Consider the following 18,186-nt stretch of genomic DNA (forward strand, 5'->3'; position numbering starts at 1 on the left):
CACAGTTTTTAAAGGACATGATTGTTCTTCACTGTCTTCATTCCTTAGTCAGGCTAGCACTCCTTTTCAAGATCCACAATGCAAATACTTCCTCCCTGTCAAGCATTAACTTCCTAAGGTAGGAGCTGCTGCAATGTGCTTTATCTGAGATTCAGAAATGTTTAGAGAGAAGAAAAGTTTTCCTATTAAAAAGGAGGAAGGCTGATACAAATATTTGTAATGTCTTGTAATAATCAGATGGTTTCACGACTTCTGAGGATGGGTGAGGAAAAGAGGAAGTTGTTAAGAGCCAATCAAGGTCTATTTAACACGAGCTGCTCTGCTCAATGGTACAGAGCAAGCTCAGCAGATTTTTTTTTAACATAACCAAGAGAATTAGAATAACACTATATAGGTGTAGGGCATTTGATTCTAATATATACTTTCATGGTTTTCGACACTGCAAACATTTTTCCACAGCCTTGAAACACCTTTTAGCCATATTCAGAGTTTCTCAGAAGAAAAAATTCACTCCTCAGAAAGCATTTTAAAGCCCCTTAATTCATGATAAGCTCACAATTCACATTTAAAATTCAAAGGGCATAAAGAACTTTATCTCTAATGGATGTGAAGATGAAAGAACTCAGGTATTACTTTTTTAATCTTCAATATAAGGCAAAAATATCAGTGATTCCCTTGGCCACAGAAGTCACTGAAATTATACGATTAGTTTGTATTATTTCTAATCAGAATACCTTTGCATAACTATACTTTATTTCAAGTAAAAGACTGATCTTTTATCAGTACTACTCAAACTGTAGTATAATATCTGTAGAACTGATTGACAGACACATGATATTTTCATTTGAAATAATACCAAGAGAAACAATAATTCAACAGAGGATGAATCTTAATTAAACAACAATCCTGAAAAAAGATAAAGAAAAAAGATTATCTCACCATTTTTTAATTTTAAAAAAGGAGTCTGGAATTTTCCTCTCATTAAGAAAATAAAACAAAAGCAAACAAAAAAACCCCACCAGATGCACTATGAAAGCATTATCAAAATATACCCTAGCCTTTCTTTGTTTCATCTAAAATTAAAGCAGATAAGTTAACCAAGGAAAATTATACAAGAAAGCAGGTAATTAGGAAGTGTTCTGTCAATGGGTGAAAGCCCAATGACATTCACAATGATCAGTCTCAACACTGGTATAGTGGTCCAACTAAAATATACTTCATTTTCCACAGATCATTACCCTAACTTTTCCTTCCCTCCAAAACTTAGCTACTTGAAAGTGCTGACAGAAAATAAGAAAAATCAGGGGGAGGGTATAGCTCAAGTGGTAGAGCACATGTTTAGCATATACAAGGTCCTGAGTTCAATCCCCAGTACCTTCTCTAAAAATAAATAAGTAAGCCTAATTACCCTCCAAAAAAGAGGAAAAAAAGAAAAAAAAATTATATAATCACTTCTGTTTATTCCTTGTTATCTACTTGCTTCTCATGTTACTGAAATTTTAATTTGTCCCCCAATATAACCTTGATGTCGCCAAAACCATTAGGTACTTTATTTGACTTTGCCAGGAATGTTTTCCTGTTGACTCTTACTCTCTTTTCCCTAGGCTTCAGTAACACCACTGTCTTGTTGGTTTTCCTTCTCTCTGTCTGGTTGTTCTACCTCATTCTTCCTTACAACATCCTCTAACGTTTGCCTGCCCCTTAAATGCCGGTCACCCAACACTCCTATCCTTGGCCCTCACTTCTCTTTCCCTAATCAAATACGTTTATCTCCATCACTTCAATTACCACCTGCATGCTGATGATTCCCAACAGCTACATCTCTAGGGTGGACCTCTAACTAGAACTCCTCATCCTTCCCTCAGTCTAAGCTACTTCTTCTACTATGAGCTTTATCTTCTGTGACTAGCACCAACAACTACAGAACTCCCGAGGCAGAGATCTGGAGGTCTGTCTTGGTACTCGTTCTCCCTCATATCCGTAGCCAGTCAGTCACTACATTCTAAAGTCTGTATCTATAAACTATCTCTAAAATCAGCCCCCTTCTTCCAGTGCCCCCTGATGTGATGTTAGCTCAGGCACCAGCATCACTGCCCTGGATTGTTCAGAGTGGTCTTTGTATAAAGGTAAACCAGGTCATTTCATTCTGCTGCTTACCATCTTAAACAGCTTCCCCACTCAGTTCACAATAAAATCCCAATGCATACACAAAGGTTTTTCCATACTATAGCTCCTACATACTTATTCAATCCCATCTCTCACCATTTGACTTTTCATGCCTATAATACATTCATTTATAAATACTGAAGATTTAGAACGTATCATATTTTCTCTTACCTAAGTTATATATGATGCTTCTTCCTTTTCCTGAAATATCATTCCAATTTTTTTTTTTGGCTTACCTACCTCTTACACCTTCTTCAGATCCAAAGCAGACTTCTACCCTGAGATTTGACACTCTAAATGAAGAGCACCCTTCTTATGCACTGACAGTATCCAGCCTTCACTCTCATAGAACTCATCACCACACTTTGGTTATAATTATCTGTTAACTTGCCTCTCACTCAACTGTGAGCTCCTTGAGGGCAAGGACTTTATCTCATTCTGCTTTGTATACAAAGCTGGGATAATATGTGTGGCATACAGCACTTTGGAAAATGGCCTCAACAATATCTCCATCGCATGGGCTCTTCCTGCCATGAAGACTTCGATTCTTCTTTCATTGAGAAGTGGGCATGGCATGTTCTCCTTGAATTTGGGCAGGTATGTGATTATGATGAAAGTGATACTACATGGCTTCTGAGGCTAGGTCATAAAACCAGCTTCCTTCTGGTTCTTCTGGAATACACACTCTTGAACCTAGCCACCACAAGCTGTAACAAACCTCAAGTGACCCACAGACAGACCCATAAGGAGATACACAGAGCTCAGTTGAGCTTGCAGTGAGCAGCACCCAAACTGCAAATCATGAGTTATCCACTTAGGAAGCAGATTCTAAGGCCTCTAGTCCAACTGTTTGAAGTTATGACACATGGAACAAAGATAAGCCTTCCGCACTGATCTCTTCCCAAATGGAGTTTCATTATCAAATGAAATAATTCATTGTATAAGCCATTAAATTTTGCAGTGACCTGTTACATTGCAATAGATAACCAGAGCAATGCCTGTCATAGAGTACATAAACACACACACAGAGAATAACATATATACATACACACAACACATACTCACACACTTACATAAAGTTTGGTGAATCCATGAACACATTTTCTAAATCAATTTTACTCTATAAGTGAGATTTGGTGGATAGAGCACAGGACAATTTCCAAATATTTTAATTAGGATATTTAAATTATCTTAATTTTTATCATTAAAAACTGATATAAAAAATCAAACACAAGAAATATATAGTTTAAGGCAAATATGCCTGCAATCACCACCCTGTTCGAGTCATAGAACTTTGCCAAATACTGCAGTAGGCTTCCAGATGACATGTCCCAATTACAAGCACCTGTATCCTTCCCTCCAACGTAACCACCATCATCCCCTCCAAAACAAATCACATACTTGCATTATTTTTAGTCTTATTTTTAGTTTTCAGTGTGCAACCCTAGACAATATAATTCTAGTCTTGAACATTATAAAAATTTATTTAATGTATTTCTAAGCATCTTTTAATCTATAAATTCCTTCTCCATCCTTACATTTTCCTTACAATGTAGCTGTTCAAAAACCGAGCCATCTGACTCAGAGTTTTGAACAGCATGGATATGGAAGATTTCATACTCATGGGGCAGTCCAACACGTCCTCTGTCCTCTTTTCTGCAAAGCGGCAGCTGGGATCAGAGGCTAGGTCAGACTTAGATTCAATACGTTTAGGGGGATCATGGTGGCATATATCAGGAGACAACATTGCGATGTTAGCTGTTACTGATGCTCAAGGTCTATATTCACTAATTCATGGGGTATTATAAAATGGTGATACCGCTCTAAATTCGATCATTTGTTTCCCGATTATTAGCTGGAATATTTCTATCAAAAGATGCTTTCTCTCATCACTTATTTGGTTAATTGGTAATTATTTGATAACACAGTTCACACAGAAAAGGCAGGATAAATGTTTGACTTTTATATGAACTTTTTTTTAAATTTAGAGTCTTTGAAAGCATAATTATAAACAAATCAAGAAAAGTTTTAAATAGACTCATTACTGTAATAATAATAATGATGGTGGTGGTGAGGAAGAAAATAAAAATAATCAAAGCTAATACTATGTAACAAACTTTTTAAAAGACCTTTACATATATTAATTCATGTAATCCTCACAACTACTTTACCAGGTAGGTACTATTATTTTTCTCCTTTTTACAGATGAGGAAAATGAAACAGTAAATGACTGAAGCAAATAGAGGTATGGTTAATACACTCAACAAACATTCAAACGCGGTCCAGCAATAGCATACAGATATTCTCAAGTTCACTGATATCCTTCTATGGACCCTTATGGGATAATCTTCATTTAGCACCATGATATTTAGCTATGTGACAAAGAGAAATGAGTCCATAAAAAACTTAGAAAGTGGATAAACAGGGCTGACTCTATACCAAACCTAGCTTAGTTATCTATAACTCTTTTAAATTCTCTTCCTTGGTCATCTTCAATTTCCCGTCTCTCTTTGGATAAGTTTTAATTCAAGTAGATGTTTTAAATTTCTTTCCTACCCCTAGCTTGTCCAAATTCCTAATATGAACTTTAATGTACCTAAGTTCTTTTTCTAACTTAAGAAAGTTCATATTTACCTTTCCACATAAAATAAGTTATTCTATCTCGGGCTCCAGTTAAAACTTACATGATGGTATCTTAATGCATTGACATAAGCTAATAACTATATTATTATAAAGATAAATTATAATCATTAGTTTGCAAAGTTAATGTGAGAAATTGTCTCTAAAAATTTTTCTTGAAGTAATATTTTCTAAATGTCTGCTGAGACAGAAAGTTCCAAAGCTATTACAGATAGTAATAATCTCTGTATGAGAACAAGGTATTTTAACTGGGTCTTTACAATTTAATGTATATAGATATTTCACCTATCATTTACTCATGTTTACTTGTAAAATTATTTTTCAGAAGTCCATTTAGGTAAATTACAAAAATATCATAAAACTGAAAAAGATTTTAAAGAAAAACCAAGATACATAAATTAGATACTGGCTAGTACATTATACATGCTTCTCATTATTTTAAAGCTTTTACACAAGAGTGAACAAGTTAAAAGTATAGAAAAACTGTATCAGCCAATGCATGCTTAACGAAGGAATTCAACCAGCAAACTACTCAAGCAAACGAGTATCTGTCTGGTAAAGAGATTTGAAAAATTAAGTTTAAAAGTAACTATTTTTAAAGATTCAAATCTGCTAGAAATAACGTTGATTAAAGAGTTTATCCTCAAATTCCCGTAACTTTAACAAAAAGCAATGTTACTTAGATATTATAGGTGTATAAGATTAAGAAGAACTTGTTATTTTAAAATGCATGTTGAAGAGAGATTTTAAAAAAACAAAGCAAAATAGAAGTTACACAAACATAACACTAATCATTTGGCCAATACTAACCACAATGCCTAAGAAAGTAAAAACAATGCTTTCTTAAGCAGTTTTGCTTTTACATAAATACATAAACTAGAAGAGAAAAAAATGTACAAGTACGTAGACTAAATCTCATGTGGTTAGTCTGCATGAGAACTATTACAATTTCATACTCCTGTCTTCAAAAGGCCTATAGCAGTTCATTAAAAATCATCTGATAGATTAATACAAGAATGTAATTTCACTGAAACACAACATGTAGTTCTCTTAATAGGACATGTGATGCAGATTTAAATGAGAAATCCATGTGGGATGGCTATTTGTGATTACCTAACTGGACTATTAATTCAAGTAGAATTATTGCATTTACCAAATAATTAATAATAAATTTTCACTTGAGACTTAATATTTTCACTTTCTTCATACTAAGGCTGAACTAAGTGTACAAATGGAGAATGTGAATCTTCTCAAATATAGATAATTAAATATGAGTCATCAAAATAAGCAAAGGATATTCTACTAGATAATTACCTCAAACATAGAGAAAATATTTAAAATACTTTTGGACATTGCATTATGAAGTTGATATAACATTCTGTGAAAATTTACAAATTATTACTAGCATGCCTACAAAAGTATTTTTCAAATGCAATTCTCAATTATATAATTTCCTAAATATTTGTTACCATTTCTTGATTCCTGACAAAAGTTTACTTCGGCATGTAATATTAAAAATAACCTTAAAATAATCTAAAACTTTATTTAAAACATGCATTTTTGAGAAACTGTATTACCTAAAAAGTTCTCCTTAATGTTTTTGCTATAAAAGCAATAAAAAGATAAAAACAACAAATTACCAGCATATTACATTGGCTGGCACATATTTTCTGTAAAGCGTAGGACAGGAAATATTTTCGGTTCCTGGGCCACGTGGTGTCTGTCACCACTACTCAACCAGGTCGATGTATGCAGCGCTGTAGTAGGAAAGCAGCTCCAGTCAATATATCACAAATAAGCAAGGCTGTGTTCCAATAAAACTTTATTTATAGATACTGAACTCTGGTTTCATATAAACTTTATATGGCACAAAGTATTATCTTTCTTCTTATTTTTTTTAATCATTTAAAGACATAAAAGCAAATCTTAGCTTTTGGCCACCCAACAATAGACAGTAGGCCAGATTTGGCACAAAGGGCCATAATTTTTTAGCCCCTATTACATCACTTAAAGTACAGAAACTATACAACAGAGGCTATCTAAGCAGTTGTAAAGAGAACCGATTCTGCAGTCAGACTGATGGGTTCAAATCCTGGATCTCCTACTTCCAATCCATATGACTGTAGACAAGTTGCACAAGACTCTGTACATCAATTTCAGTAATAATAGTACTGCCTATCAGAAATAATAATAGTTTTGCCTAATAGGGCTGCTGTAAGGATTAAATGTGGCATGGAAAGGACTAAGCAAAGCTCCCAGTATCTAGTAACTAGTTAATCTTCTATAAATATGTTGCCAATACTATAATCAAAACACAGGAAAAGACGCAAGCAATAGAAATAAAAGCAAAAATAAACAAATGGGACCTGATTAGCTTACAAGCTTTTGCACAGCAAAGGAAACCATAAGCAAAACAAAAAGACAACCTACAGAATGGAGGAAAATATTTGCAAAAATGAGACTGACAAGGGCTTAATTTCCAGGATGTATAAACAGTTCATACAACTTAATAACAGAGAAACAAACAACCCAATCCAAAAATGGGCAGAAGATCTAAATAAGCAATTCTCCAATGAAGACATACAAATGGCCAACAGGCACATGAAAAGATGCTCAGTATCGCTAATTATCAGAAAACTGCAAATCAAAACTACAATGAGGTTATCACCTCACACCAGTTAGAATGGCCATTATTCAAAAGTCCACGAACAATAAATGCTAGAGAGGCTGTGGAGAAAAGGGAACCCTCCTACACTGCTTGTGGGAATGTAGTTTTGCGCAGCCATGATGGAAAACAGTATGGAGATTCATTAAAAGACTAAAAATAGACTTACCATATGATCCAGCAACCCCACTCCTGGGCATATATCCAGAGGGAACCCTAATTTTAAAAATATATGCACCCCAATGTCCATAGCAGCACTATTTACAATAGCCAAGACATGGAAACAACTTCAATGTCCATCAACAGTTGACTGCATACAGAAGTTGCAGTATATTTATACAACGAAATACTACTCAGCCATAAAAAAGAATAAAATAATGCCATTTGCAGCAACATGGATGGACCTGGAGAATGTCATTCTAAGCGAAGTAAGCCAGAAAGAGAAAGAAAAATACCATATGGTATCACTTACATGTGGAATCTTAAAAAAAAAAAAAAAGACAAACTTATTTACAAAACAGAAACAGACTCACAGACAGAAAACAAACATGGTTACCAGGAGGGGAAGGAGGTGGGAAGGGATAAACTGGGAGTTCGAGATTTTCAGATACTAACTACTATATATAAAACAGATAAACAACACGTTTATCTTGCATACCTGTGTATAGCACAGGGAACTATATTCAATATCTTGTAGTAACTTATGATCTAAAATGAATATGGAAACGAATATATGTATGTTCCTATATGACTGAAGTATTGTGCTGTACACCAGAAATTGACACAACACTGTAAACTGACTATATTTCAATAAAAATATATTTAAATAAATAAATACATACATACATTTTAGATTCATTTCTGAAAGTTTATAGGTTTCCATATGGAAGCACTGGCTTTTTTGTGTTTCATTAAAAATCTGTTATAAATTAAACAAAAAAACCACAGGAAAAGTTCTATCTCATAAAAGTATATATTGTAATATGCAAAGACATTCTATTTGCAAAATGCCTCCAGACAAAATTTGGGGAAAAAGTCCTTTAAAAAACAGTCACAGTATTTCAGAACTGAGAGGTATCATAAAAATAATCGTTTTACCAGAAGTTTGGAGATGTTTCTGGTTCAAGTCTGAGTTAAAGTCAAAACCAGGACTAGAATCAAGTGTCATCATCTGTATTAAGCGATCAGAAAGTCCTATGTTTCTTGTACCTATATAGCAATTTAGTGGACATTTATTGACCAAAATTTAAACAACATTCCTTTCTGAGAGGTTTGGAAAGGACTATTTGGAAAATATGAGGTCAGGGGCTGGCAAAATCTACTCCAGGCAGGCAAAACAGCGTGATGATTAAGAGCAAGAATTTGATATCAAAGCTGAATTTAAATTGTAGCAGTTTGACCACATGACCTTGGGCTAATTTAATATTTCTGAGGTTCATAGAATAGATACTTAAAAAATATTTGAATGAAAGGCCAAAAGAAGCAGCTTCTCTCAAAGTTGAGGGTCTTACCCACAATCAAAGCTTCAACTTTTGAAAACTTCCTTGATAATTAAAGAGAATACACACACAAGCTCTAATGGGTTGGACGTGACTCCCCCTGTAAAAGGAGAACCTGCAAAGGAGTTTTTGCAGATATAATTAAATTAAGGATCTCAAAATGAGGTGATCCTGGATTTTCCAGGTGGGTCCTAAATCCAGTGAGAAGCTTCCTTAAAATCAGAGTCTCCAGAAGGAACCAAGTCTGTAGACACTTTTGAGTTTTAACCAACTGTGAGAGAATAAATTTATGTTGTTTTAATCCATCAAGTTTGTGGTAATTTGTTATAGCAGTCTGAGGAAACTAATACACATCTGACAAAGAATCACTAAATACTTACCTTGTAAAGTGATCATCAGCTATCCTAAACATCAAAAAACAAACAAACAAAAAACCCTTATATGAATTCTATTATTTATGAAAACTGGTCAAAAATTGCATTATTCCCATAAATTCTATACAGTGAGATTAAAATGTGTATATGTGCATTTTTATTGTTCATTTCTCACTCCAGGTTTTAGAACCTTCTCTCTCAATAAAACAACACTTTGCTCCAAAATTCACAGTCAGAAATACAGCTGCAGTTTCAAAGACAGTTTTTCTCAACAGGAACCCTGATAACTCCAGAAACTATGCAGCAATATTCACAGCTCAGCAGTAGCAAGGTCACAGGAACGTCTCCCTTGGGCTTTGCATTCATTTACAGTGCAGGAGCTGGAACACTGGCTAACTTTTTTATTTGCTTTGCTAGCATCTATTTTCACACTAATTAGCACATGTGGCTTGAAGTTTCTTTTCATATTTTGGGGGTCCAACATTGTTTCCGATAATAAGGTGGGAGCAAAGAAAGAAGGAATTTCAAAGGTAACCAACTACTAAGAAAAAATAAGTTGATCAATATAAGCTTATATAGATAGGGCATGTAATAAAAAGATTAACATTGAAAATAAGTATAAAAATTACTAGGTCAGTCTTTATTCCATTACACTTTTTTTTCCACAGAGCAGTCATGTAACAAAACTGTTTGATACGGAGTCAGTCATAGAAGAAATTTTCCAAGTTAGACAGAGATTTATCTACTTCAGTCTTTTCACTTTATAATAGATGAGAAAATGAAGATCAGAGGAGGTAAAATAATCTTACTCGTGACACACATATGATGACAAAGCTAACTCCATCCTTTCTCCCTCTTCCCCTATAACACATTGCCTAGATTACATCCCCAAAGTCAACCAAATGCTGGGCACTGGTCATTCATTCAAAAATTTATGACGGGGGGAGGGGGGAGGAAAGGCTCTGATTACTAAAGTTAAATTGTTACACTAAAACAAGATTCAAAATTCATAACATTTAATACAAAACATGTTCATTTATACCCCCAAAATGATACACTATTTTCATATCACACCAAGATTGTGATTAAAAAAAAAAGAAAAATACCAGTAAAACTTAATTTAAAATAATTATAGGACCTGGAATGCTGCTAATATGAAGATACACTCTCACACACACACACACACACATACACACACTCACACATACACAAGCATTTTAGGCCTGGAATGGTGAAAGGTTAGATATGACTGAAAATTACAAAACATTCATGACAAATAAAATTATCTTTTTTTGGCCATTAAAGATAAAACACCAGGATAGGGGAAAGGCCTTTGAATACAGACACAGGAAAGTTCGGATCCACATTTCAGACATGCTCCATTCAGTGCCTATAAATTCATTAAATCTCAAAATAGTTCAGTGAGAAGTCAAATGATTTTTTTAGATATTATTAAATACTCAAATAGGTGAATAAAACTGAGAGTATCATTGTTATTAGCAATTGCTTCTCTCACTCCCTACCTCTGCTAAAGGTTTACGGGCTATGTCAAAGAGGATAGCCATAATATACACTTGAAATCTCTGTTGAAAAAATACTGACACACTTAGAAAATGGCTCTAATGCGGAAGGTAGCTAATATTTACTGAGCACTAACTATGTGCCAAGAGCCCTGTACCCTGTCCATGCATTCCTCTGTACATTTAACCATCTAGAACCCTATATTGCAGGTCCTGTTACCTCATTTTATAAAGCCAAAGATTGGAGTGGTTAAATAACTTTTGCAAGAACAATAATAAGTTCTTACTCAGAATACTAATTCTTACATTCAAATCTATGATATAATCTCAGTCATACCATTTGTTCTCTTCCCTACACTGATTGTGCAGCAACAAGATAATTTATGGAACCGAAGGACTAATATCTAGAATTTTTTAAAAGCAGCTTCAGTGCTCTAAGAATTATACTTAAATTCAAAAAATTACCCACAAGTAGCCTTAAGGCTTTAAAGGTCAAAATAAAATCAATCAAGTAGCTAATTATATCTTTAAACTTGAGTAGAATGGAGAATTTTTGGAAGAATAACTTACTTCTGAACTAAATGGCACTAATGAGATGTCTCACTTGGCCATATCTTTATAAAGGGTTATCCTTACAAAACAAATTTATGTTTCTGTCTTCTTACATAGATCACAATGAACATGATCTGGCCTTATCTTGCTAAATCAATAAGGTTGATTAACTGTTTTGGTTTCCTCCATCTGTATTTTGTACCTTTTTCTATCCCAGATTCCTCCCTTGGTTTTAAAATACGGGTTATCACTTATTGTTACTGACAATGCCTGAGTCTGCTCCACCCCCTCTCCTCTGCCACCCCACGCCTACACTCACTATTTACCATTTGCTCTTTCTAATCTACAGCACTCTGAGAAATCACGATGATAAGTTCATTAAACTGCTTTTAAATAAGAGTAAAAAGATCTAAGATTCTTTCTGAGTAAGGCGTATGATCTGTATTGTGTGAACTTAGTGACATTTATCTGTGAAATCCAAATAGGTAATTTTTTTCTCCTAACTTCAGTTTCAGAGTAGAGGTCACAGAGAGAATGACCTGTGGAGAAATCGGGTGTTTTTCTACTTGTTCTTATATGTAAAACTATACTTGGATGCCTTAAATTCGGGTAGCATTTTCCAGGTTTTCACTCCCATCCTGGAAAGAGGTCCTGCCAAATCTGTTGCAGCCTATTCAGTGTTCATTTTATCTGAGCTCTGTGGAAAGCAGATTTCTCTGGTGGTCTCTACAATTCCCAGCCCTTGGTATGCACGTCCTGCATGATCACCAGCACAGTGATCAGGCTATGGGTTATGTTATAACTGCCTGCTAATCATCTCTACAAGAAAGTTTAGGACACCCCAAACTTCAAATATCTGAAATCAAGAGCCCCTCATCTGCTTGCTCCTCCTGCTCTGGTGACCTCGTGAGCACCTTCTAAAACATACCAACAAATAAATAATAACAAAATAGCAGAACTATGCTGAGTCACATTTTTCTATTTTTACTAAAATTTTACTTTTTCAGTCAGAATTGCACTCAGAGACATGTGGCAAAACTGTGCCTAAAATTAAACTAACTTAAAAAGATTCTATGTTTCTTAAAAAACAAGAAGTTTGTAAAGGAAGTATTCCAGAGCTGGTGCCAGAAACTCAAGAGGGACGAGGGCCAAAGAGTTCTCTTCCTCCTTTAAGAGGAAGCCTCTTGGTCTAAACTTGCTTACCAGCCACTGTCCCGTGGTCAACATTATTTTTAGACTGATGGACACAGAAACTAAGGTTTTGGATGGGTCTTCCACATGATCGCTAAAGTAATCCCAAATAGCTAAGGGTAGAAAAAGAGACAATGAACCAGAGAACACAATCTTTGATAAATGAAGAGGAATGAACAGAAATATGAAAGAGCTGTCGTCAATGAGAAGGTGTAAATGTAGTACAACCGAACCCCACAAGCCTCAAAAACACAGAGGCTTTCACATAAAGTGAATGAATTAAAAAGGCAGTATTAAGGAACACTTTCCAACGCTGAGTCATATGGGATGTGAGAGGGTGAATGACCTTCTCTTGAAAAGTTTGCTTACCAGAATAAGATGCCAGTGCTCACAGTAAAAAATTCTGACAAGATGAAGAGCTGTACAAGGATGCTTCAGAGAAGTGAAAATACAGTAAAGAATGGGTCTGCCATATACAAAGCAGAATTAACATGACATACTACGTGACGTGACGGAGGCAGCAGATGGCTAGTGACAGCAAGATGGTGGGGGCAGGGGGCGTTACCAGAAGAAGACAAACTAGGCCTGGACCCTTCATCAGAATCTACATTTCTGGTAAAAGGGAATAGCTCCTGCCTAAAATTAGCCCTCAAGAGTCAGTATGTATCTTAACGGTGGTAAGAATTTACTAGAAACATCATCAAATAGTATCAGAGAATAAAAGCCAAATTAGTCAGAACACCCCTATGAAAAGAGGACAAATAGTGACCCCACAACGATACAGAAGCCTTCTCCTTTGATCAGCTGAAGTATGAACTCATCACATAAGCTAGTACATGTGAATCTGAACATGTGTGTGTCTGAGTGGGTGTAGTCACATCTGCCTAAGCAGACTGATGATAAATGTTTAAATATTTAAAAGTATATTTACAGATTTATCATAAACTTCTTATATTTAGGCCAGCATTAGCTAATAACCAAAGATAAGCTATCATGGTTATGGGTAGAAGTTCACAGGTATGGGAGTTCAATAAGTATTTACTTGGTGAATTGTCTGAAAATTTAATGATAGTGTGCATACCTGTATTAAATGTCTTCCTCAGGATGGTGCCTGTTAGCCACCAACACAGAAACTCTTATCCTATTTACTTAAGATAGTGTAGTAATAATGCAGGATGATGTAGAAATTTATACAATAAATAATAAAATTCTAATCTTTTCTACTTTATTTTGAAAACATGCAACAGAGCTGACACAAAATAAAAGTAAAAGTTAAGAGGACTAAAAATAATTTCAAAAATGAGAAATAAAGAACATAAAGTTGTCTGAAAAAACAATGATGAGATATATTAAAAATACATACAAATACAGAAAAATATCAAATAAGGATCGTAAAATATATCAGGAAATAAAGAATGAAAAGGAAGCAAGACTTTATTTTATAGCTACAGAAAATTAGAGTTGTGTATGTCACTAGCCAACTATGTGAGTCACTAATTATCTCAGGCTTCAGGGGCACTGTTATATAAAAATGATAAACTGGACAAGATGACACCAATGGATTCTATATCCTCTAACATTTTTATGACTCTCTAAATCAAGATGACACAAAACTTACAAATATAAGGAATGATTCTTATACTTATGAAAAATACTTACCCAGTGACTATAAGACAGTAATATTTAGAACACCATAACTTACCAAATTTAGTAACATTAAAACAGGAATTATATGTTGATTAAACGCTCTTCAAATAGAAGAAAAAAATACTGACACTATATAACCACTGAATATTCTTTTTGACATTTACCATTCTTATCTGAAGGCCAGAATTTATTTCTCCCAATATAGTGAATCTAAAAGAATGACAGCCTAAAATATAGGGTCATTAATTAAGGGACTTGCAGGATGCAGGCAATTAAGTTTAAACTGCAAAATAACATATAAGCATAATCCTTATCTAAGGTAGGACTCCATTCCTATTACTCATAGAAATGATATGTTATGCATTAAAATATTAAGAAGTTAGTGTGTTCCAGGTTACTAAATTAAACCACAAGAACTGATTATAAAATTAGTACTGAACTATACATCATAGTGAAAAATTTTATTAGGTATTATCACCGATATAATACCTATCAAGAAAAATGTTATTTTCCTTTGCTGACAGAAATTGAAAATAAGAAGGTAACATTAGGTTCACGAGCCAGTAAGAAAACTGAAATCTGGAGAAAAGAAATCTTAATACCACCACAGATTTTAAAATAAGCAATGGTTCTCCTCAGATATCCAACAAAACTGCACTCGTTTCCCTTCTCATGTTTCGGAATATTAGAAAGCACGTATTTTTCTCACAGCCGAGAGGGGAACAAAGGGAACAAATAAGATAAAAGTGGAAGACAAGCCATTCTCACTTTTTAATGGGCTTGGATTGGCTGCTGTTAGAATAGAAGTGATAGAATTCCTTCAAAAGAATTATCTCCTCTCACATCCAGCAGCCAAAGAGAAGTATTCTTCCCGGTTATGAAGAAAAGCCATAAAGCAGAGGCTCTGCTGGGCTCTCAGACGACCTCTGGGCCCAGAGCAGAGCAGGCCTGAGAGGCCTCCCCCTTACCTGGTCTCTTTTCACTTCTGATGTGGAAGGAAAGGCGGCCTCCTTGCTGTACCTTACAGCACATGTTTGACAGGACTGGGAGTCAGAACTGGGCTGCAGCTTACCCTCACAACAGAAACATTTATTTTTCCTCAACATCTCAGACCTTAGCCAAAAGCTGGTGATAGTGGGCCCGCAGAAGCCAATCTGTCAACAGACCTTCCTGTCTGAGCCAAAAGCAAGATAGAGAAGACAGATCTGCACCTCCTATTTGACTCTATCTCCCCCTGTTGGCAGGGAAGTATACCAGTCAGTTCTGGGTTACAGGCATTCACATATCCAACAAATGCTATCAGCCAAGAGGAAACCTTCATGCATTAAGTGAAGACCCATTATTTAAGAAATAAATCTGTTTTCTAAGTGACTTTTTAAATAAAGTAACTCATTTTCTTCCTGTACAACAAGAAGTCTTCTGCTTTAGGAACCTGAATCTTAAGTTCTCTGATAACAGACCAAACTTTCAAGCACTTTTTGAAACTAAACCTTGCAAAAAGCTTTGCTACAAAGCCTCTCTTAACCCAGTGGTTTTTAATTAATTTTACTGAAGTATAAATCTCCAATGTTAATAATTCTGATTCAAAGAGAAAGAATCTACACACAAATGATCTTTAAGGTTTCAATAAAAATAAAAATTAAAGATTTCCTTGCAAGACTGTGTCAAACTTAATAACATGCAATGAAGTGACAGAGCTGGAGAAGCAGCAGAGTGTCGGGAGACTTAAAACCATAAATGTTTAATTTGAAAATAAGACTTCTGGGGGAGGGTCTGGCTCAAGTAGTAGAGTGCATGCTTAGCATGCATGAGGTCCTGAGTTCGATCCCCACTACCTATTAAATTAAATAATTAAAAAAACAAATGAACAAACCTAAATTATTTCCCCCCTAAACAACAAGAACAAATTTTTAAAAAAAGAAAATAAGACTCCTGTTTTGATAATATGTTCTACAATAGCTTGTTAATTGCTATGTAAATTGCTGTTTTATTCATTCATTTTTTTAAAAAAAGAAGATACTATGCAACTATACTAGATGCCAGATACCATATTCAGGTACCATGCAGAACATTCTTTAAAATGGACCAAAGTTTAAGAAATCTTTTTTAAAACAAATAAGAGAAATAGGAAAAGAGTGAGAGAGACCTACTATACAAAAGTCTTACTTGGCAAAACTTTCCTGGGTCACAGTTCTGACACGGCACCTTTAAATCATTTGCCTCCCTTTCCAATTCCATGCACTTAAAAAAAAATTATGACTTACCTGTTTGTATAATTTCCTCTATTTCTCTAAGGGAAATCAACATTTTTATTTTTTTGCCTATAACAACCATCCACCTTTACATCACGTTCATCAGGGAAAAACCCCATTTTATATTTTGAGAATAATTTAATAAAATGTTACATTTAAAAAATAATTATAGATAACATGGGTAAGGAGCTTTTTATGAGCTAGGCATTGTTTTAAACATTTTAGGTGGATTATCTCATTTAATCCCCCATAATAACCCTATGAGGTAGGTTCTATCACAAGCCCTAGTTTACAGATGAGAAAACTGAGGCACAGAAAGGTGAACTAACTTGCCCAGTGTTACATGGCCAATAAATGGTTAATCCAGGATTCACATACAAGCAACCGTGCTCCAAAATGTAAGCAATTAACTACAATTCTATGCTTCCTGGGCTAAGTCCCTGCTCCACCTCAACAAATGTATTCTGTTGCCAAAACAGAGTCTCAAAGGATGCATTAGCAATTTATTAATTTTGTCTTTTTGCTATAGGTTGACACACTCAATAAACAATGAATTTTAACTGTCAAAGTTCTTTCCTTGGTTTCATTTTTCTCCCTAGGCTATTTAAAACATATAACGTAGATTTACTTATATTCTTCACTCTTTCTGTATTTCCTGTTTGGTTGTATTTATTTATTCTTTCAATACTTACTGAGCATTTACTAGGTGCCTGGCATATAAATTCAGAGGTTCATAAAATCACAGAACTTCAAGTCTGGGAACAATCTTGGAGATAAAATAAAATTAATGTTCACAGTCAAGGAGTATAAAATCTAGAAAAGCTAGATTTCTCACATCTTGTTCTAGCCAAGAAAAATATAATTCAGGTATTCCTTCTGTGATCATTTGTACCTGCTGGTTTTACTCTTCACAACTAGAAACATTTGATATCATCTAAATACCTCACTAGGTAGTCTTTCAGATCACTTACAAAGAAAATAAACACAAAGGATGCTGCATTAGAGTCCTAGGTCTGCTGTTAACAAAATACGACAAACTGGGTGGCTTAAAGGAACAGAAATTTATTTTCTCAAAGTTCTGGAGGACGCTAGAAGTCTGAAATCAAGGTTATGACACGGTCATTCTTCCTCCAAAATCCCTCGGGAAGGATCCTTCCTTGCCTCTTACAGCTTCAGGTAGCCCCAGGCAATCTCTGCGTGTGGCAGTGTAACTTCAATCTCTGCCTCTTTCTTCACATGGCTGTATTACCTGTATGTCAGCCTATGTTTTCTTCTAATAAGGAATAAAGTCATATTGAATCAGAACCTATCCCAAAGACCTCATCTTAACTTGATTACATCTACAGATCCTATTTTCAATTTAGGGCTGTTCACAGGTACTGGGTATTAGGATTCCAACATGTCTTTTTCAGGAAATAATTCAACCCGTAACAGATGGGATTATTAACTGCTTAAGTACCTTGATGTTTATACTTTTCCAGCTAAATAAATACCTATTTCCACCCTTTGATTTCTGATTTTAAACCTTTTCTTGGGCCGTGCTAAAAGTACACTTCCCATCCAGCGGTGACTTACCATTTAGTCATCTTTGATAAAGAACACTGTCAAGTCTTTCCCGAAGCCTAAGTAGATGATTTTATATGCTCTATTACCTTCATGTAAAAGAACTCCGAGAATAAT

The 18,186-nt window shown here is 34.8% G+C and overlaps 1 protein-coding gene across 11 annotated transcripts in view; it reads right to left on the reverse strand.

Moving 5' to 3' along the window:
- FER (FER tyrosine kinase) overlaps positions 1-18,186 on the reverse strand; it is a 399,630-nt gene that overhangs the window by 221,476 nt on the left and 159,968 nt on the right. The window contains exon 11 of one of the 11 annotated variants that reach the window (XM_072958309.1): positions 17,693-17,779. The exons of the other annotated variants lie outside the window; for them this stretch is intronic. Within the exon in view, the coding sequence (XP_072814410.1) occupies positions 17,768-17,779 (12 nt within the window). The 3' untranslated portion in view covers positions 17,693-17,767. Of the gene's footprint in view, positions 1-17,692; positions 17,780-18,186 lie in introns of those variants that run through there. 11 annotated transcript variants of the gene reach the window in all.

Source organism: Vicugna pacos, chromosome 3 (genome assembly GCF_048564905.1).
Source record: "Vicugna pacos chromosome 3, VicPac4, whole genome shotgun sequence".
Lineage (NCBI taxonomy): Eukaryota > Metazoa > Chordata > Mammalia > Artiodactyla > Camelidae > Vicugna > Vicugna pacos.